Here is a 22,842-nt window from a genome sequence, read left to right as displayed (position 1 = left end):
GTAGAGATATGTTCGGTGCAACTTGTGGGCTGAAGGTCCTGTTTGTGCTGTAGTTTTTCTATGTTCAATGTTCTAACCCTTACATCTCAAGTATTTTGGCATGTTTTGTCATCTTAAAGGTGAATATTAGAGTGCAAGTTCAACTGTATGTGTTTCCTTTGCAGTTGTCTGACTGGGTATGTTAACAATAGCCTCTCTGTTTACTATCTGAAGAATTTTGACAATGAGTTTTTTCCTTTGGATGATGAGGCGGGCTTGGGATTCACAATTAACCACTGCAGGTAAGATGGTAATCCTATTCTTGACATACATACATTGAGGTTTTCTTGCAGGATTCTCTGGATAATAAAATATATATAACAGGTTTTCCTTTTCCCTTGCCCAGGACATTGAGGCCAATTGAGATGTCCCGCTGTTATCCTTAGTGAATTCATCACAGTCTAGGGTATAAATCTGGGACCTTCCAGATCTGTAAGGTTCAGTTACACAGTAGGCAGGGCCTTTACAAGTTGAGTTATTGGGAAAGGTTAATTTCTTTTAAGTTCATCAGTCCCCTGAAATTTGTTTTTTTACCCCATTTTCCTTACTTGACACAGGGGACAGAACATTTTGAAGTTCCTAGGAGTGGAAAACAAAATGGACAGGGAAAGGGCATCAAAAAGTCAAATTCCAGAATGTGGGATAAATTACATAACTAAATTGGCTGTGGATTGATGGCAGATTGAACTTCCCAATAGCAAGCAGTAGGAACCTTTTATTAATACAATGTCGTGCAACTTCACCAGAATTAAATGTACAAAATGAGAAATACATACCTTCAGACTCACATCTGCTTTAACGTGGTGTGCAGTGGGTGAGGTCGTCTTTCTGGTGGACTTTGAGTAGGAGCTGATTTTTCTTGTATGAGGAGCTTTGTTCAACTGCTAGAGAGAAGGAACTGTTTATTGAAATCAGTTGGTGACAGTCAAAAATGAAGTAGACATGGCTGACCACAGGTGGAAGGAAAAGTGGTAGCAATCAAAGGGGAATGGGACATTGTTAACTGAAGGAGGGAGATACAGAGGTGGAAAGGGGAATGGGCATGCTGACTGAGGGTAGGAGAGAGACAGAGGAATGGGACATGGGTGATTGAGGGAGGAAGGGAGGAACAAAGGTGGCAAAGAGGAATGGGGCTGGTTAACCAAGCAATGGAAGGAGATTAAGTGATGGCAAAGGGGAATGGACATGACTGATTGGGGAAGAGGCAATCAAAGGGGAACAATGCATGCATGACCAAGGAAGGAAGGGAGAGATGGAGATCACAAAAGGGGAATGGGACATGGCTGATTGAGGGAGGGATGCAGGATCGGGGTGGTGCTTAAAAGGAATGGGGCAATCCGACTGAGGAAAGGATGGCGGTGGATGTTCTGCAAAGTCTCGTGGGTATCAGATGGAGGAAGCTGGACTGGTAAGGTCAATGTCAAAAGATGATAGGTCAATCAGGATTGTGGGTTTTCAAGGCTTATGCAGGGAAGCTCAATGGTGAAGTTCTGAAGTCGAGCAAAGCAGAGGAAAGTTCAAGGATAATAGAAGGTGGATCAAGGTTGAGGATAACAATGCGTAATTCCAGCATATAGGAGGGCTGACTTATGGCAATAGGGAGAAACTCAAGGATAAATGTTAGCTGACCAAGGCTGATTTGGGGGGAGGGGAGGTCGGGAGTCACGGAAGGCAGGCCTAAAGTGATAGTTAGTAGACCAAAAATAGTTGAGGGAGAGTGCAGGGTGATCACTTTCAGTTCTAGGGTCACTGTATGAGTATGCACAGACTTGGCTTTCTTAAGAAGAAAATTCTATAGTTAAGGTTGAGGATGGAGTTGACCATGGGTGGAATGAGTGGAGACCAAAGTGTGGCTGATGCTGAGTATAAGGCTACCTATTTGTCAAAAATATTCAGGACATAACGGGGCACCTCAAAGACTGTGCTGACCAGATCTTTGCCTATCTGTTGTTCAGTTTTTTAAAACTAAATTTATGCAATTTGGGCATCACTGAACTAAGCCAGCATTTATTGCCCATCCTTAATTGCCTTTGAGAGGACACTTACAAGTCATTCACATTGCCTTGGGTCTGGAGTAGACCAGATAAGGTTGGTAGATTTCCTTCCTGAATGGACATTAGTGAACATCAGTTCACCTCAGGCAGAGAAGATAGGTCAAATTCCCCCAGTGTTAGCTATGGAAGAACTGGCAAAGTATGACCCAGAGTCAGGCATAGCAACAGCCCAAATGTGAAAAAAGAGCACCAGCAACAGGTCAGTTAGATCAGGTGTCAAGCAACTAGGGACCAGTGTAATGTAAATCATTGGTACATAATCAAATATACTGGAATCAGTGAAAGCACCTACAGATATCAAAGAGGTAATGTCAGGAGTGGCTGAGGACCCTGGTTCAATTGAGAGTCCAGGAGGGCATGCCAGACATACCTAAAAATGAGGTGTCAACCTGGTGAAGCTACCAAACAGGATTATTTGCATGTGGCATAAACAGCAAGTGATAGACAGAGCTAAGTAATCCCCACAATCAATGGATCGGATCTAAGCTCTGCAGTCCTGCCACATCCAGTCATGAATGGTGGCAGTCAATTAAACAACTCACTGAAGGAGAAGGCTCCACAAATATCCCCATCCTGAATGATGGTGGAGCCTAGCACATCAATGATAAAGATAAGGTCAAAGCATTCGCAGCAATCTTCAGCCAGAAGTGCCAAGTGGATGATCCACCTTGGCTTTCTTCAGTGGTCCCCAGCATCACAGATGCCAGTCTCCTGCCAATTCGATCCACTTCATGTGATATCTAGAAATGTTAGAGCCACTGGATACTGCAGAGGCAATGGGGCCTGATAACATTCTGGCAATAGTACTGAAGGCTTGTGCTCCAGAACTTGCCACTCCCCTAGCCAAGCTCTTCCAGTGCAGTTACAACACTGGCATCAAACCAACAATGTGAAAAATTGCCCAGGGTATGTCCTGTGTACAAAAAAAATCAAATCCAACCCAGCCAATTACTGCCCAATCTGTCTACTCTCGATCATCAATAAAGTGATGGAAGGGGTCATCAACAGTGCTATCAAGCAGTACTTTCTCAGAAATAACTCACTCAGTGACGCCCAATTTGGGTTTCACCATGGTCATCCAGCTTCTGACCTCATTACAGCCTTGGTTCAAACATGGACAAAAGAGTTGAATTCCAGAGGTGAGATGAGAGTGACAGCCTTTGACATCGAGGCCGCTTTCAACCAAGTGAGGCATCAAGGAGCCCTAGCAAAACTGGAATCAATGGGTATCCGGGGGCAAACTCTCCGCTGATTAAAGTCATACCTGATACAAAGGAAAATGGTTGTGGTTGTGGAGGGTCAGTCATCTCAGCTCCAGGACATCTTTGCACATGTCCCTCAGGGTAGAATCGTTGGCTCAGCCAACTTCAGCTGCTTCATCAATCACTTCCTGTGTTATAAAATCAGAAATGGGGGTGTTCATCGATGATTGCACAATGTTCAGCACCATTTGCGAATCCTCAGATACTGAAGTAGTCCATGTTCAAATGCAACAAGATGTGGACAATATCCAGGCTTGGGTTGACAAGTGATAAGTATGCACCACACAAATGCCAGGCAATGACATCACCAATAAGAGACACAAACCACCGATGCTTACATTTAATGCTGTTACCATCTCTAAATACCTCACTGTCAACATCCTTGGGGTTATCATTGACCAGAAGCTCAACTGGACTCACCACATAAACACAGTGACTACAAGAGCAGGTCAGAGGATAGAAATACCGCAACAAGTAACTCACCTCGTGACTCCCCAAAGTCTATCCACCGTCTACAAGGCACAAGTTAAGGATGTGATGGAACACTCCCTACTTGTCTGGATGGGTCCATTTCCAACAACAGTCAAGAAGCTTCATACCATCCAGGACAAAATGGCCTGCTTGATCAGCACTACATCTACAAACATCCACTCTCTCTACCACCGACGCTCATGAGCAGCAGTGTGCACTATCTACAAGATGCACTGCAGCAATTCACCAAAGATCCTTCAACAGCATCTTCCAAACCTATGACCACTTACATCTCACAGGACAAGGGCAGCAGATACATGGGAACACCACCACCTTGCTATGAGGAGAGATTGGGTAAACTGGGGTTGTTCTCCCTGAAAAGATGGGAAATGAGGGAAGACCTGATAGAGGTGTACAAAATTATGAAGGGTATAGATAGGGTGAACAGTGGGAAACTTTTTCCCAGGTCGGAGGTGATGATCATGAGGGGTCACAGGCTCAAGTTGAGAGGGGTGAGGTGTAACTCAGATATCAAAGGGATGTTTTTTACACAGAGGGTGGTGGGGGCCAGGAATGCACTGCCAGGCAGGGTGGTGGAGGCAGACACGCTGGCATTGTTTAATACTTACCTGATAGTCACATGAGCAGACTGGGAATGGAGGGATACAAATGAGTGGTCTAGTTGGACCAATGAGCGGCACAGGATTGGAGGGTCGAAGGGCCTGTTTCCTGTGCTGTACTGTTCTTTGTTCTTTTGTTCTTTGTACCTGCAAGTTTCCCTCCAAGTCACCGTCCTGACTTGGAAATATATTGCCGTTCCTTCGCAACCGCTGGGTCAAAATCCTGGAATGCCTTCCCAAACTGCATTGTGGGTCAACCCACAGTACATGGACTGCAGTAGTTCAAGAAGACAACTCATCACCATCTTCTCAAGCGCAACTAGGTATGGGCAATAAATGCTGGCCAACTAGCGACGCACGTGTCCTATGGGTGACTAAAAAAAGTCACAGCAATGCAAGTCATTTTAAATGTCATCATAGCATTGAATTTCTCTGTCTGGGGATCTTTCCAGGGCTCCAGGAGGTAAATGTATCTCACAATCAGGAAATCATGTTAACAAGAGTCAATGAATTTGTGCAATTCATCACAGGCTCTGAGAGACAGGCAGCCAGAGTTTGTTGAGTTTGTTATTGTTGCTGGATTGCAATTGATTGCAAATGTGCTGATAGCACCCTGGAAACAGTTAGCAGCATTCAAACCAAAAACAGCTTTTATTCCCTCAATGTGCATCTGATCTATGATTGCCTCAAACAGATCTTCCAGGTGTGTACTCACTTTCCTGACAGTGGTCTCAATTCTCACATCTTCATTCACTTACATGCCAGAATGGTTTGATCCCCTTCAGCAACTGCAGGTTCCTGGGTGACAGGGAATACCAACAGAAGACCTAATTCATAACAACTGAGCAGAACCCACAAAGTCCAGCAGAGGATAGGTACAATGCCATCCATACCTTAACAAGGATGACAATAGAACAGAACATCGAACTGCTGACAGTGAGGTTCTACTGCCTGAAACACTCAGGTGGAGCACTGCAGTGCACGCCAGGGACAGTCTCCAGGATCACAGTGGCCTGCTGTGCCTTCACAAGCTCACGCGGAAAGGGGGTGAGGAATTTGCTATAATTTTGAGGATGTATCACTGAGTCAACGTGTCTTCCAAATCACAAGGGTATGTGGCTTCCACAAAAGCTTGGGCTTGCTTGTGCCAAGTGTCTCAGCATTCTTCCTACTAGGAACCAGAGGTTGTGGAATTTGCGGGAGGAGGAGTCTCGTGCCCCTTCAGAATAAGGATGGGAAGAAGCTGACATTCATGAGGGAGTGGATAGTGAACTGTAGCTGCAGATGCCAAGACTATGGAGTGATGCACCACACAGCCCCACAGCAGATTCATTGTATACAGATTCCAACTAGAATGATACTCTTGACCTGCTCCTCAATAAAAATCATGATGAAAGTGCAAGCAGCAGTGAACACTCCTTCTAGACCAACCTACATGTCCACAACCTCTGGTTCCTAGTAGGAAGAATGCTGAGACACTTGGCACAAGCAAGCCCAAGCTTTTGTGGAAACCACATACACTTGTGATTTGGAAGACACGTTGACTCAGTGATACATCCTCAAAATTATAGCAATATATGATAACTTGGCCACAAAAAGATTGTCAAACTTGTTGTGATATTCAATCTCCTTTGGTTATAGAAGTATTGAAATACAATACAGCATGGACTAAGAACTGGAGGCAGCTAGTTACATAGGTCCCTCAAGATAAGGCTAAACCTGCAAAAGCCCATGCTACCAATGACGTCGCTGGTGCATGCTGACACCAACGAAAGAAATCTGTTTATACATGCAAATAGGAAAATGCTTACTATAATGTTCTAAAATATTTCCCCCCCCCAACCCGCCCCCGCTCTTCATTTCAATCCCCTTAAGGAAAGAAACATAATGAAACTCAGTCTCAACTGTATGTTAGTATTTCAGGAGATTTGCAACTGCACTGTGACCTGTGCAATAGCACTAGTAATTCAGTAATACCGGTGAGGCTTGTTTCAGTGGAGCTGGACTTGTGGGTGCAGGAATAGGTTGCATATCTGCGCATGATCTTACTTGTGTGCACAGACACCTGGCAGTTTGCTATTAATTCCTCTATTGCTCTTGAAATGTCTAGCTGTTATGCTGCCGATTGGGCCCATGCCCTGAATTTGGTAATGCCCAGATGGTCTTGGTGGATTTTCTGGAATATCTCCAGCTGGAATGACTAACCACTCACAGTATACTAGCAGAAAGTGCTTCGGCTGTTGAAACCAAGCCTCCATGGTACTACTGCTGGCCTTTATGATGGGCACCCTTGTTGACAGTAAAGGCAAGTGCTGGCACACTTCTGATCTTGTATTTGTTTCTGGAAATTTGATGGAGTTTTTCTTGGTAGCAGCAAAGTATCTCCTCACCAATTGTGAAAATGATAAAGTTCCTCGATCAGGTTGACATCATGTTTCACTGGAAGGTACACTATGGCCCTGGAAAGACTGTCTGCTGTTTATTTTTCCTTGAATATATACTCTTTTGTATGTAAACCTCATTAGGTGTAGATAGAATCTCTAGGTTCTGGGGAGCCATTTTTGGAAACTCCTTTTCATCTAACAGCAAGGCTAGTGGCATATGGTCTATTTACATGGTGACTCTCAAGCCAATAACATAGTCAGAAAACTTCTCATGTTTAAATTACTGCAGGAGCTTCTTTTTTGATCATGGTATACTTTCTCTCTGCATCCAATAATCTCCTAGATGCATAATACACTGGTTGTTATTTCAGTTTTTCCTGAAGTAAGACTGCTTTGAGGTCTGCAGATGAAGCATCCACTACTATAGTGGTGGGCAGGGATGGGTCATAGTGGGCCAAGATATTTACTGAGAACAGTATTGCTTTGATGCAGTTTTGTTGCTGGTGCATGTCTCAGCACCATGTTTGTTTTTGGTTGTAAGGTGCTGCAGGGTTTCTATGATCGATACCAGATTGAGTAAAACTTCAGCAACTGTTTCACTATACCCAAGAATCTTGAGAGGTCCAGGATAAAGGATGGGGTTGGAAACTCACTGATAGCTTTTGTTTTCTGTGGGTCTGCTGTGATGCCTCTATTGGTGACCACGAGTCCTAAAAATCGAATGAAGATTCTAGAGAGCTTATATTTTCATTCAATGTTAGCCCCGTTTCTTGCAAGAGTTCTAGGAGTTCTGTAAGCCTTTAGTTTTGTTCTTCCAGTGTCATGCTACAGCCCAAAACATCATCTAGCAAATTACTCCCTTGTGGCCTTGCAAAATGGCATTGTGCATTGAAAGATTTTCAGTGACAAGGTAATTGTAAATGGCAAGTGGTTGAAGCAGAATCTGCCAAAGGGGATGATGAATGTGATCAGCAATATGGCCTTTTCATCTAGTGTAAGTTGCCAAAAGTGGATGTTAGTGTCAAACTTTAAAACACTTTGCTTTTAGAGAGTTTGGTCAGGACCTTGGGTAGATTTCTCTTGCCACAGCTTTATTGCGCTGTGTCAAGTCAATGCAGATATGGATGGACATATTTGGCTTTGGGACTGGGATCATTCTGGATAACCAGTCAGTTGGCTGAGTTATGGGAAATGACCCTCAGTTTTGTCACCTTGTTCAGCTGTTGCTGTACCTGCTTCATGAGTGGATGGGTTATTTTCCATGGCAGGAAGAGACGCACGGACTTAGCATCCTTCCTCAATGTAATTCTACATATGGTCCTTAGTCACCCCAATCCAGTAAGGACATTCAGGAACTGTCTTTGAAATTTCAAACTAGGCCATTGCTGGTTGACCTTGTTAATTTTCTATGAGGTTAAGGTTGACCCAGACTTTTTGACATAAAGGAAAATACTCTTGATTGTGAATGATGAACAGGATCTCATGTTCTTTTGTCTTTTTACCAGAGTGTTGCCTATGGAGTACCTTTTTATTAATATATAGAAACATAGGAGACGGGAGCTGGAGCTTGCTCCACCATTATCACGATCATGGCTGATCGTCCAACTCAACAGCCTAATCCATTTTCTCCCTATAATCTTTGATCCCATTCGCCCCAAGTGCTATATCTAGTCACCTCTTGAATACATTCAATGTGTTGCATCACTACTTCCTGTGGTAATGAATTCCACAGGTTCCCCACTTTTTGGATGAAGAAATGTCTCCTCCAATGGAATGTTAACATCACAGGCTAGGCCAGCATTTATTGTCCATTCCTAATTGCCTTTGAGAAGGTGGTGATGAGCTTCCTTTTTGAACCACTACAATCCCTGAGGAATAGGCACCCTCACAGAGCTGTTAGCAAGGAAGTTCCAAGACTTTTGCTCATCAACAGTGAAGGAATGGTGATATATTTCCATGTCAGGATGGTGAGTGACTTGGAGGAGAACTTCAAGCCGGTGGTATTCCCATGTGTTAATTACCCTTGTCCTTCTAGAAAGTAGCGGTCATGTGTTCAGAAGGTGCTTGTAGATAGTACACATTGCTGCCACTGTTTGTTGGCGGTAGAGGGAGCAGTAATCAAGTGGGCTGCTTGTCCTAGGTGCTGTTGAGTTTCTTGCATGTTGTTGGGTCTATATTCATCCTGGCAACTGGCTTCACAGTCCTGACTTGTGCCTTGTAGATGGTGAACAGACTTTTGGGAGTCAGGAGGTGAGTTACTTGCCATTGGATTGCTAGTCTCTGACTTGCGCTTGTAGCCACAGTATTATTTAATTAGTTTAGTTCAGTTTCTGTTCAGTGGTAACCCCCAGGATGAAGTGATGACAATGCCATTGTAAAGTTTAAAGTTTATTTATTAGTGTCACAAGTAGGCTTACATTAACACTGCAGTGAAGCTACTGTGAAAATCTCCTAGTCGCCACACTCCAGCGCCTGTTCGTGTACACTAAGGGAGGATTTAACATGGCCAGTGCACCTAACCAGCATGTCTTTTGGACATGTCAAGGAAAGATGGTTAGATTTTCTCTTGTTGGAGGTGGTCATTACCTAACACTTGTGTGGCATAAATGTTACTTGCCACTTGTCAGCCCAAACCTAAATATTGTTCAGGTCATGCTGCATTTCGGCATGATCTACTTCAGTATCTGAGGAGACAGGAATGGTTCTAAATATTGTGCATTCATCAGCGAACATCCCCATTTCCTACTTTATGGTGGAAGGTAGGTCCTTGACGAAGCATCTGAAGTTGGTTGGGTCTAGGACCTTTCACTACAAGTTTGATGTCACCTGCACCATACAGATAATTTGTGGGTGTCATCAGCCTTTGGTCATCAGACACGGTTCCTTGTCTGAGAGGGCAGTTAGATTGGCTCCCACGTCTGAAGTTCGAAAGGCAACCATTTACTGAAACGTCTGCATTTCAGAATGAAAGCTCCAAATCTTTGACCTCATTTTTCCTTTTGATGTTTTGGTTGTGTTTCCTCTTGATATAGTACATTGAACTCCTGGATCACCTTCAGATCATCTGTGCATCTGGTTGTTATAGTTTTGTGTAGCTTTGCAAAATATCTCATGCAGTTACAATTAAAACACTGCTGAGATTGCTAGATATTGATTATGCCTGTGTGGTTGCTAAGCTCTAGAGTGCTTGCATGGCTGTCCATCCTTTATTGATCAGTTAAGGCTGTGGTTTTGTTCATCTGTGTCTTGTGAAAGCATGCAAGTGTGCCTTAGCTGTGGGGCGGACTCTGTGGGTAGAATCTTAGGTCAAAACGCTCCACGTGCAGGAATAATGGTGCACTCAAAATCCAGAGAGTTTTGAAATATGTGATTCTTGCTGGCAAGATCACATTTTGCTATTTTGGCAGTGTGATACCAAAATTGATGGATTGAGTTTTAAGGAGAGGCTAAGTAGCCTGGGACTTTTTTCTTTGGAGCGTAGGAGGCTAAGGGGCGACCTTATAGAGGTATATAAAATAATGAGGGGCATAGACAAGGTGGATAGTCAATATCTTTTCCCAAAGTTAGGGGAGTCTAAAACTAGAGGGCATAGGTTTAAGGTGAGAGGGGAAAGACACAAAAGTGTCCAGAGGGGCAATTTTTTCACACAGAGGGTGGTGAGTGTTTGGAACAAGCTGCCAGAGGTAGTGGTAGAGACGGATACAATTTTATCTTTTAAAAAGCATTTAGATAGTTATATGGGTACGATGGGTATAGAGGGATATGGGCCAAATGCAGACAATTGGGATTAGCTTAGGGGTTTTAAAAAAAATGACAGCATAGATAAATTGGGCCGAAGAGCCTGTTTCCATGCTGTAAACCTCTATGACTCTATGCCATGAAGCAATGACGGCTTGTTGCTATTGACCCTGTTGCTGTACAAGGGAAATTATGTGGGGGTGTGGCTGTTGTGTCAGAGGAGATTTTGGGAGGGAGAGCAGATATTCACTCAGTGAATGGGAAGCAGTTGGATAAAAGTCACAGAGGCATGAAGGGATGAGGGTCAGGGTTCTGGTAGGACTCCTCATGGTTCACTGTGGTGTTCTCATGCAGCCTGTGAAGTTGGCATTTTTAATCATTGCAACTGACAAGCAGAAGGGACAATGACATGATGCCACAAGTGCCCAGGACCAGAGGCCTCCAACTGTCCACGGAACAGGAGCACAGGATCAACCTTGGAGACAGGACCAGTCCAAAATCTTCCATTGTCAGTTCTCATATCTTCAGACATCTGAGTCTCACTGCCAGAGAAGACTGCATCTATCCTGGGGGAACCGCGTCTGCCACATTCTGCACAAACTGGCACCTCATGGAATTGGAGGATAACGAATGCCTGTGGCCCTTGAAGTCACAGCCTTTTTTAAGGGAGAGTAGTGGCTGAGGGATGGCTGCTTGGGGACAAGGGATACCCACTCAGAAGGTGGCTGATGATACCAGTGTAAAGGCTAAGGTACTGGTGGAGACTTGATACAATGAGGCTCACATTTCAGAGCATGTGCTAGTGGAGCAGGACATTGGACTGCTGAAATTTTGGTTCCAGTGCCTGGACTGGTCAGTGGGTACCCTACAATATGGTCCCCAGAAGGTCAGCCACATCATTTTGGTGTGTTTTGTGCTCCACAACTTTGTGCTGCAGAGGGGAGACCACCTGAAAGAGGAGGAAATGGGCAAGCACCACATCTCCTTGGGTGAGGAGGATGTTGGGGAGGGAGTTGGGCATAAAGAGGAATGCAGAGATATGGACGGCACCAGAATGGGCTGCCGGGCAAAGAAGGCCCTTATAAGATCTTGTTTAGGTCAAACAAAGAATGTGATGCCAACATCAGCAAACCATAACATTTCTCATCTTCATGGGCAGGGGCATGAAGCCATGGACCAGATTTTGTGGCAGAATGGTGATGACTTGCTATGACGACAGAGCAGTGCTTATCTCATCCTTAGCAAAGTTTGACTCTTTATTAGGGTTGTGAACATAGCCCAGTCCATCACACAAAGCGGCCACCTGTCCATTGACTCAATCTACACATCTCACTGCCTCAGCCAGCATAGTCACGAACCCCGGACATTCCCTCTTCCACCTTCTTCCGTGAGGAAAACGATACAAAAATCTGAAATCGTGTACCAACCAACTTAAAAATAGCTTCTTCCCTGCTGCCATCTGACTTTTGAATGGACCTACCATATGTTAAGTTGATCTTTCCCGATACCCTAACTATGACAGTAACAGCACATTCTGCACCCTCTCCTTTCCTTCTCCCTTATGTATTCTGTGAACAGTATGTTTTGTCCATATAGCATGCAAGAAACAATACATTTCACTGTATCACTGTAACAATAATAAATTAAATCAAATCCTGCTTGACAAGGACCTGAATGTTCCCTGCCCGTTAATGGTCACATTCATAAACTGTTTAAGATGAGCATTGGGTACGGCAGGCCTCTTTGGGGTAAAGGGCTCAGCTTAATTTTTCAGTTTCATCTTTCACCTGATGTGGGCAGGCTCTCACCATTTCAACAGCCTCTTGCACACAGGTGCAATGTTGCACTATTGAAATTCTCTAACCTTGATGACAAGTAGGGTGGAGGGGTGGGAGTGGCGTTAAGGGATATCTCTTCGATGAATGGGGATATGGGAAGGGTTTCTGGGGCTCAGGGCAGGGATGGGTAGTGGTTTGCCTGCTGCAGGATGCCTATAGTTTCTTCAGTGCGAGAGAGACGTAGCATAGCCATTCTCACACTCATCAGGGATGAAGTGCTGGATGTGCGCAGGGGTTTACATAGTTTTCAGCACCAAGGACGGAATTCTCCCAAGAAAATTCTAAGTGTTAAATTCATCAGAAAACTGGAGTAATTCGTGCTGTTTTTTCAGTGGGAATTCACACGTGAATCTCCCATACTCTTGTGTATTGCGGAGGCCACCAGGGAGCAGGACCTATCCCAGCTGTGCAGGCTGAAACCAGTGGGTCTCAGTGCATGCACAGTGGTCCTGAACTATCAGTCTCCCATTTTCCAGAACTCCCACAGTGCTCTGCCCCCCACCCCCTCCCCCTTGGCCCAATCGTGCACCCCCCCCACCCGAATCATTCCCAGCCCTCATTCTGGAGAATTCAGTCCCAGGCCCACTAATAGCATTTGAACAATATTTAAAATATCATTGAAATGCTAACCCCAACGCCCTGCTGACTTCCAGCACGGAGCAGACTGTGGTGGAAAACTGGCACTGGGAGATGCTAAAGGGGCGGGAAACACTTGCAGGACCCCTGCGAATCACTCCCTCATGTGATTCTCCTGGCCCGCTGTGCTAAAACGTGGGAGAATCCCCCTCTCCCCAAATGATACAGTGGAGGTTCTATGGGTGAACAAAGTAATTATTTATTCTAGAACAATATACAATGATGACCTTTCTACACTTCTGCCTAATTTTACCATGCCAATTAGGTGCCTCTAACTTCCTATCCTTCCTTACCCTCATACTACATCTAGATGCTTCCCAGGGTCCACAGCTGAGGTTGGGGAGGCCTGCTGACTTCAACGTCCTGTTGCCTGAGATGGCCTAGGCAAGTTTCCCCTGGTGGGCCTAGGCCTTATGAGTCTTGACTTGCTTTTGGGCAGCATGGGTATTGCAGTACTGCCTTCCTTGGTCTGTGGGACTGGAGGTGTATTGCCCACAGGGACGGGGGGAATCAGATGGGCTGAAGATCCCCAGGGTTTCTTGGGTGGAAAGCCCCGGAGTGTGCCCCAAACAATCCTCATCCTTTCGGGTGACCAATGACTTCAGTGGTCCTCCATGGGATAGAGGAGCTGTTGGAGTGAAGTTCAGAATCTCTGCCATCCTCGGGTGCAAACACTCATGGATTCCCACCGGTGTCTGCATGCCATCAGACATAGAGATCATGAGCTGAATAATGGTGCCACATCCCCTGCCATGGAGTGCATGTCCCTGTGGCGAGGAGTATACTACAGACAGTGTTGGCCTTGTCAAGCTGAAGTGATGGCACCATCTCCTAGGACAGAAAGCAATGTGACCCCTTCAGTCAACCTTGCAGGCTGAGGAGGGCTGCTGTCATCTCATCCTGATTTGCATGACTCTATCTTTGCAGTTCCATCAGCTCTGGAACAACTGGACTGAGGGCACTCGGTTAGGGGCCCAGCACAGTCTGAAACTCCAACTTCCCTCCGAGTGCCATTCCGTGGGATGTTCCTTCCTCATCCTGATGTGAATCTTCAGCTCCAAAGTGCTCACCTGTAAGTGACCCAGAAGCCTACCTATTTAGTGAACCCACCAAGCTGTGAATATTTTTGCTGGTGCACATGCAGGTGACAACAGTGATGCCTCTTCCACAGTTGAGTCTCAAAAGTTTCCTTCAAATTTACCCATGTCAGGTGCATCCAGGGAGTGTGAGATGATCCAGGCTGCTTTTCTGATTTGCCTGCAAGTGAATGGAGATGGCATTAATGCATCAAGATGATAATTGAAGCACCATTTGAAGATGGTGATGAGCTGTGGAAGACGTGAGACTTGAGTGGGAGCTGCAGTGTAAGAAGCATAGTGATTGAGGTAAGTTGGTGGAGGGTTGGCAACTGTTGAAATGGTTGGGTGAGAGATGGAGTTGGAGGTGGGCGGGATATGCAGAAAGGGCCAAAGAGATTCGAAGTGCGTCACTTATCATGGCTAGCAAAGAAAATCTTTCTTCTTCTTCCAACACTGCTGTCCTATCCTCTTCTGGTTTTTCACTATATATAAAGATAAGTATGATTCTAATTGGCACTGCTTAGTGAAAGTAATGCACATACGCATATTTCACATTCAAATAAATCAGACCGTAAACACTAACACCAGGAAGTTTCCTGCATTTAATTAGCGCCACGGACAAAAGCACGTTGTCACCTTCATGGTCAAATATTTCCACAGTGAGAAACATTACAATAAAGACAGTGCTGTGGATCAAAGACAATATTAATCTCCACATGTGTGAAATTGAATCAGGCATTAAAATAACAACAAAACATCTGCAATGATTTTTGATTCAAATATATCCAAATTACATCATAGCCACGATTTTCCCAAAAAGAACTAGGGACGTGATCTTATGAAAAACAGATTTTTAGATCCGCAATCTATTTTTTTGGGATTGGCATGATCTGCACCAGGCATGGAAAATATACAGTGAATGGAAGAAACCTTAGAAGCATTTACAGAGAGATCTAGGCGTACAGGTCCACTGTTACCTGAAAGTAGAACACAAATGGATAATGTGATCAAGAAGACATATGGCATGCTTGCCCTCATCAGTTGGGACATAGAGTATAAAAATTGTCAAGTCATGTCACAGCTGCGTAGGCATTTAATTAGGTCACATTTGGAATACTGCATACAGTTTTGGTCGCCACACTACCAGAAGGATATGGAGGCTTTGGAGAGGGTACAGAAAAGGTTTACTAGAAGGTTGCCTATTTTGGAGGGTATTAGCTATGAGGAGAGATTGAACAAACTTGATTTATTTTCACTTGAATGTCGGAGGCTGAGGGACGACCTGATAGAAGTTTACAAAATTATGAGAGGCGTGGATAGAATGGATAGTCAGAGGGGCCGATCTTACAGTTGCACCCTGCTGCCAAGTGGGCGGGGCGAGCTGTTAAGATCACGAGGTAGCTGAAAAATCAGGTTCACACCTAATTTCTCACCTCTCTCAATCTTATCAGCACCAGACATAAGAACATAAGAACATAAGAAATAGGAGCAGGAGTAGGCCATCTAGCCCTTCGAGCCTGCCCCGCCATTCAATAAGATCATGGCTGATCTGTTGTGGCTCAGTTCCACTTTCCCGCCCTCTCCCCATAACCCTTAATCCCCTCTCTTATCAAGAACCCATCAACCCGCTTCTTAAAAATATTTAGCGAGGCAGCCTCCACCACTTCAACGGGCAGAGAATTCCAGAGATTCACCACCCTTTGAGTGAAGAAGTTCCTCCTCAACTCCGTTCTAAACCGCCTCCCCTTTATCTTGAGGCTGTGCCCCCTAGTCCTACTGTCTTTTTTGAGCGGGAAGAGTCTCTCCACCTCTATCCTATCCATCCCATTCATCATCTTATACGTCTCAATGAGATCTCCCCTCATTCTTCTAAACTCTAACGAGTACAAGCCTAGTTTATTCAGCCTCTCCTCATAGCTCAATCCCCTCAACTCCGGTATCAGCTTAGTAAACCTCCTCTGCACTCCCTCCAGGGCCAAAATATCCTTGCGCAGGCACGATCAGCCTCGTGCTCGAAATGGCAAGCTCTACAACAATGGTAGAAATTTAATCAGGAGCTGACCATGATTTTTGATTTCATTATTTAATCAGCTGGAGGTAGACCTTTGGAGAGGGCAGAACACTCATTGGTTGAAGATGCACCAGGGTTTCTGCCTTACTGGGAAATTTTATTTGCATATTTTTGAATGTTGCAGATGCATAAAAGTTGAGGTTCAAAAAATAGAGCGTAAATGTACTTCCTTAGATTGTCAAATTGGTGTGGGGAAGCAATAAAAAAAATGATGGGGCAGGTGCCTCCATTGTGCTAATATAGACATGGTCTGTTAATTCTTTTCAGATGGGAGGGTAATAAATGGCATTGATAGTTCTTGGATAAAAATCCAATTTTTCACAATTCTGGGGCACAATCTTTCCAAACAAATGAGCAAGGAAATGGGAGTTATTTGCAACATTTTATTTAGCGAGCCACGGACTGCAATTTTTCAACACATAATGGAGTGAAAGAGCTACCTGGTGATTCTCACCAGAATGGACCCTCTGGGCACGTGACTGCAGCTGTACGGCATTAACAAGGGAGAGCTTCATATAAGCAGTAACGATGAACACATAGGCAGTTACTCCAGAAAGATAACATCCAAAAGAAGTGCCCCACAATTCACTGAGGTAAAGCTGGGCCATTTGCTAGACGTTGTGGAGGAGAGGCAGGCAACATTCTTCCCTCCAGATGGGCAATGATCCTGGGGTCCAGCCGACAGTGTGACCTGGGTGGCAGTGGCAGCTGCTGTCAGTGCCCATGCACTGACACAGAGGACCAGTGGCCAGTGCTGGAAGATGATGAATGATCTTCTTCGGGCAAGAAGGCTGAGTGTTGATCCTGTCTTAACCTGCAATGTTGATCCACCTCCTAACACCCTGCAGCCTTCCGGCACCCGAACCCCTAGCAGCTTCCATCCAACCCCTCTGGCAACTCCTGTCACAAACTTTGCCTGACTAGGCAGAATCCCGACAAACCTCACCCTACCGATGCCACCCCAGCAGCCTGTGGCCTTCCAGCTATCCAGTTTTGAATCCCTCTTACTGGTCCCACAGGATAAGAGAGCATATAATCACTGGGAGTGAGAGAAAACTGGAGATGAGATCCCAGAGTTGCATCCCTTCATTGCCTTTGAGGAGTGCACAGTAGAGCTGGTAGAGTAGGGCAAGGAAAAAACAGTGAACAACAACCAGATTGGAGTGCGACCAGGAAATAAGCACCTTCAAAACCTTCATTCATATGACCTATCTCAAATAAGTGGCATGCTGTCCAGATACATTTCCCTCCCTTGTACTGAATCTTGTGTCCTTGGTTGTGCGAAATGACCCCGATGCACCCGCCCTGCCTGGTGTCGCCAACCCCCCCTGCTGCTCCTGCTGACTCGCCCCACAACAGTTCAGAGGAAACCTTGGATGAAGGCTCCTCCAAGGCCAGCACAATTCATTCGACACAGGCATCTGCCGCACAATCCACTAGTGCAGATACTATTACCATGGTGGAACAGGTTAGTGGTGAGGCTTCTGGATCACTTATTGGTGTCCACGACACAGCTGTAGATCACATTGGGTGGAGGTGGGAATGTCTGAGGGCTCAGCCAGAGATCTGCCACAGGCAAGGAATCGGTTGGTCCCAAGCCAGGTACCAGGGTGCTGGGATCGATCATTCCGAAGCTGCTTGAGAAGCATCAGCAGAGCAGGAGGGGCTGTTAGCAATACTGCAGCAACTGCGAGGCTGTTTGGAGGAATCCAACTGACTTCTTTCAAAGGAGGTGACGCTGGCACTGTGTGGTACCCAGGCCGAAACTGCAAGGGTGGCGTCCACAGTGGAAAACCTGGTGCAGGAAGTGGCCCCCATGGGTGATAGGGTCCAGGGCATCCTGAACACACAGCAAACCATGGCGGAGACACAGCGCGCTATGGCCAAAGGTGTTGCTGGTATTCTGGAGACACAGCAGGCCATAACTGCAGGCCTTGAGATCTTGGCTCAATCTCAAAGGGCTAAGGCTGAGCGGCTCCAGAGCTTGGCCTGGTCACAGCGTCCCATCTGTGGTTCCAAAGCTTGGTCCTGTCTCAAGGGTCATTGCAGAAGGCCGGCATATCAGGGGGCATAAAGAGTTGGGCCTCCAGGACTGGCAGAGCTTCTGGAGCTAACTCCAGCTGCCCCACCATACGATGGAGTGTCCCTAGGGCCAGTGAGCACCCTGAGGGAAGAGGAAGGGCTGGAGTCCATGCCAGGGCCTTCCCGTACATCCCCAGACCTTCTGAATCCCTTCTTCCTGATACTGAAGCTTCTCACAGGCATTGGAATGAACAGGTCTCCTCAGGGGACGCCCGCCAAGGGCATCACAAGCCACCGGGCAAGGAACACGGCTGAGCACCTCCACCTCTGATGTGGAGGGACACCTAGACATAGCAGTAAGCCTTGTAAGATTAAGAAATTGTAGAGTCATCAAGAGGGCACAGGTGAAGGACTGTACTTGTTAGTTTTAGGATAATAGGCACTGTTTAGAATCATGCACATCTGGTTTGTTGCACTCATATCATCACTTAACGGCATTGAGCTGTAAGTTTCACCAGTAAATGTCATTGCACCCCACAGCTTTGACTAATCTATATGTGATTCTCCATTCACAACAATGACCGTAACCTGACCACACCCATAGAGGCACAGAGTGTCATACTGCATGAGGGGTGCCCTTTAACCCACCAAGCATGCACTCCCCTATTCCCAACACCTGTGCCAAATGCCTGCCTGCTGTGGAACTCCAAGCGCTCATCCCAAGCAGTCCCAGCAGATGGGACTCTGTCGACCCATAGTGACAGACAACCTGCCCTGGCATCCCCAACACCCACTGGACCCTGGATTGACCCCTCCCCCTGCCAGGCCTTCCCTTTCCCCACCCCAACTCCCAAGACATTGCACTGTATCCTCACTCAGACGTGGGCCCAGATGCCTGTGTACAGTCAGAGAAAGGCAGGGGTCAGACTTGTGTCACACCAGGGCTGTGTCACAGTTTGCCACACAGCGAATCATCATCATTCTCCTTCCTGGAACAATAGCTTGCTAACACAGCCAAACTAGGCCCATCACCCTGGTGTAATGTCAATCAGACCAATGTGGGGGAATAGTGTGGACAAGTGTCGAAGGAGAGGGAATGGTGGGGGATTATGGCTCCCGGAAGGTGGTGGGTGGGTGGGGGTCACAATTGTCAAGCTGCACGCCAGTAATTGGGTGAACGTTGCTGTGATGAGGGCCTCCCTCCCTGCCCTGCCCTGCCAGACCCCCGTCAGATCCTCCATCCACCAGTTCCTCCTCAGCCTCTGACTCCACATCTTCCTGGGCCTGCTCCCGCTTCTCCTCCAGGGTGTCTCACCACTGATGCGCCAGGTTGTGGAGCGCACAGCAAACAACAAAGATTTGGGAGATCCTCAGGTGGCTGTATGGAGGGCCCTGTCAGTAGACCTATGTTTTCAGAAGCCTGACACACCACTCAATAATGGACTGGGTGGCAGCATGGGCCTCATAATGGGTCTGTGCATTGGTCTGTAGCCTCAGACGGGTAACTTCAACCAACTCTTAGCATATAGACCTTGTACTCCCATGAGCCATCCCGGCAGCCTGGGCTGGTACTCAAAGTGGAGGATGTAGTTTTCGTGTACGCTTCCCAGGTGACAAGCACACATGTGTATGATGTTCATCCTGTGGTCGCAGACTGCATGTTCAGAGAATGGAACCCCTTTCTGTTGATGAAGCGCACTCCCTGGCCGTGCAGAGACTGTAGAACAACGTGTGTGCCACTTGCAGCCCCCTGCACATGCCAGCAAAGGCAGCAAAGCCTGCAGCACAGCTTCCTGTTGGGCTTGGCCCATGTTGAAGTGGATGTAATTGCCAGGCTGGGCAAACAGGGCATCTGTGACCTTGCAGACACGCTTGTGCATTGAGGGCTGTGAGATGCTGCAGATGTCCCCACTGGATGCCTGGAAGGATGCAATGGTATAGAAGTTTAGTGATGTTGCCACCTTCACTGCCACCAAGAGGGGGTGTTTTTCTGTCCCTCAAGGTGCCAGATTGCGAGGGCCAGACATAGATGCCACCCTGTCTCCTTACTTAGATGGAGCTTGCGATGGCACACAGCTTCCATCAGCTCATCGAAGCAGCTGCAGGTCCTGTAAATCCTGGATCTCTGCCTCCTCCATCCCCTGCACTCTCCCCCATGAGAGGATGTGCAGCCCCGTCCTGACCCTGATCAATGGCCGCCTGTCCTTCTGCTGCAGCCTCCTGGATTGGTTTGCTGGATGTCTCACTCCTCCTCACAGCCACTACAATGATTGCCATCTCAATTGCTGCCAATCCGAAATCCATATTATGGTTTGGGGGGATGGGGGGTGCAGGGGAGTGATGGTTGTTGGAAGATAACAGAGAGAGAGAGATACAGGTAGTACAATTATCCATCCTGGGGCCTCACTCTCTCCCATCAACTAATGTTCGCATTGAATCTGGAAGCTGACAACCTGACATCATCCCCGATACCAATTAACACAACCTCACCACGGTGGGCATGGAGACCATATAGATGGCAGTGCAGGATCCCCACTTGAAGCATAGACATGGGTGCACCCACTTGGATGTGTGGTGCATTGGCTTCCAGGAATGGCTGGCAGTTCAGCCACATGGTGGAGAGGCACCCTCATGACTATCATAGGATGGGTTGTGATTGAAGCCAACACTGCAGAGTTCATGCAGTGTGAGAAGCCATGTTAGCCCCTGCAGAGCTTCCTTTTTTGGGAGCTCTGCAGCTGCCACACTTGTTGTTTGCTACTGTTAGTGGGACCTGGGATGAAATGTCTGCAGTAAATTACAAAGCATGCCAAGTGGACAGATGGCAGGGTAACCAGAGCAATATTCATGGGGTTGGTAGTTAACCTCAAGTGAAACCCCTCATGGGTCAGTCTGCAGCCAGGGGGAATTCACGCAACATGAGCCCAAGCAAACAACATTCCCCTGACCTGAGGATACCCAGACGGCATGAGCCCCTCTCAAATCCCAGCACGTCCTCCCACCACCGCCTCACAACATGGTAGCAGCTATGAAGCACCCTGCATTCAGGGGGGTTGGTGCTCAGTGGTACTCACCTCTTCGCTCTCCACGCTACTGCTGCACCTGGCCAAGACTTTTATAGACCATCTGCGATTCATGTGAATCTGTCACACTGGAAAGTTGGAAAAGGTATGGGAGGGGAGGAAACAGCCATGTCAATCTAGCTAATGACATTGAAGTCCATTCAAAGGCATGCTAATACAATTTGTGCTCATTTTGGATATGAGACTGTTGGTGCCAGGAAAAGTTGGCTGGAAAGATATCAAACCGCTTGATGCTGAGTATGAATCTGATTTTATGGCTCTCGCCCTATTTTCCGACCTTGCTATGCTAATTAACCAATGCTGCAGGGTTGGAAGATCGTACACCTGGGGTGCTATTTTACGAGCAGCTTGCTCGGGTGAAGCTCATAAAATCCTACACAAGACTAACAGAGAATTCCGTTCTGTGAGTCTTGCCTGCCCCGGAATCGGGGCAGGTGAGGCTGTAAAGTTCCAGCACTGATATTTAAGTGGAAATCCAGCTATTTCAACTTTTAACATAAATTGATTCAAACATTTGTGGAAATAAATTCTAAAAACACTAAATTGATCTTCAAAGGTTTTGTCATCTAGATAATCAAAACTTTGTAAAGTGTTACAACAGTAATTATTTTACACTGTGGTCAAAGTGCTGCATCTTGCTGTTAGTCACTCTTGTTTGTTGTTACTAGTGCTGGGCCAGAGATATTCTTCTGAATATATATAATGCTTGCTTCATACTTCTGACTGCATCAAGCTCACAACTTTTGAGTTGTGAGGGGAGGCAATGGCCTAGTGGTACTACTGCTAGACTATTAATCCAGAAATGAATTTTCTGGGGACACGATTCAAATCCTGCCATGGCAGTTGGTAGAATTTGACTTCAATAAAAAATATCTGGAATTAAGAATCTGTTGATGACCATGAAGCCATTGTCGGTTGTCAAGAAAAATCCATCTGGTTCACTAATGTCCTTTAGGAAAGGAAGTGTGCCGCCCTTACCTGGTCTGACCTACACGTAACTCGAGAGCCAGAGCAATGTGGTTGACTTTCAACTGGCCTCGGACAACTAGGGGTGGACAATAAATGCTGGCCAACCAACGACGCCCATGTCCCATACATGAATAAAAAAAGTAACTTGTTTCATTCCAGATATCGTGACTACAGAAGTGAACACAGCCATAAGCATACTGGTCAATTCTGGCACATTCTTGCTGCACGTTTGGCCTGCCTTGTTTTATTTGAGGTAAGTAATAGCTCCCTTCTTAACAGTGCAGCTACACTGTATTGAATACCAGAGCCCTAAGATTCATCACCAATTAAGCATCTCTGGAACCTAAAGACAAAGTAACTGTGTTTACTGACCTGTAAATTGAGGCAGAAGTTATTTCTAACATGTGTGCAAAACAATATTCCCCTCCTTCCCACTAGCGGTAAAGCTATAGGGAGAGATATTAGTTTTCAAACCTGCCCTGCACAGGAAACAGGCCTGGGAACAGATTGCAAAAGATTTTTGATGGAAATATATAGACAGATGCAATGTGTACTGCTGACCACAACAAAGAAGGA

At 46.2% G+C, this 22,842-nt stretch overlaps 1 protein-coding gene across 1 annotated transcript in view; it reads left to right on the top strand.

Moving 5' to 3' along the window:
• Positions 1–22,842, top strand: part of LOC145344060 (anoctamin-9-like) — a 188,680-nt gene that overhangs the window by 162,256 nt on the left and 3,582 nt on the right. The window contains exons 24-25 of the mRNA XM_080190832.1: positions 165–281; positions 22,426–22,519. Coding sequence (XP_080046958.1) covers positions 165–281; positions 22,426–22,519 — 211 coding nt within the window. The remainder of the gene's footprint in view (positions 1–164; positions 282–22,425; positions 22,520–22,842) is intronic.

Source organism: Carcharhinus amblyrhynchos, chromosome 6 (assembly GCF_965287045.1).
Source record: "Carcharhinus amblyrhynchos chromosome 6, sCarAmb.v2.hapA, whole genome shotgun sequence".
Taxonomy (NCBI): Eukaryota; Metazoa; Chordata; class Chondrichthyes; order Carcharhiniformes; family Carcharhinidae; genus Carcharhinus; species Carcharhinus amblyrhynchos.
Note: the sequence above shows the minus strand (reverse complement) of the source record. Positions and strands in the feature narration are given on the sequence as shown.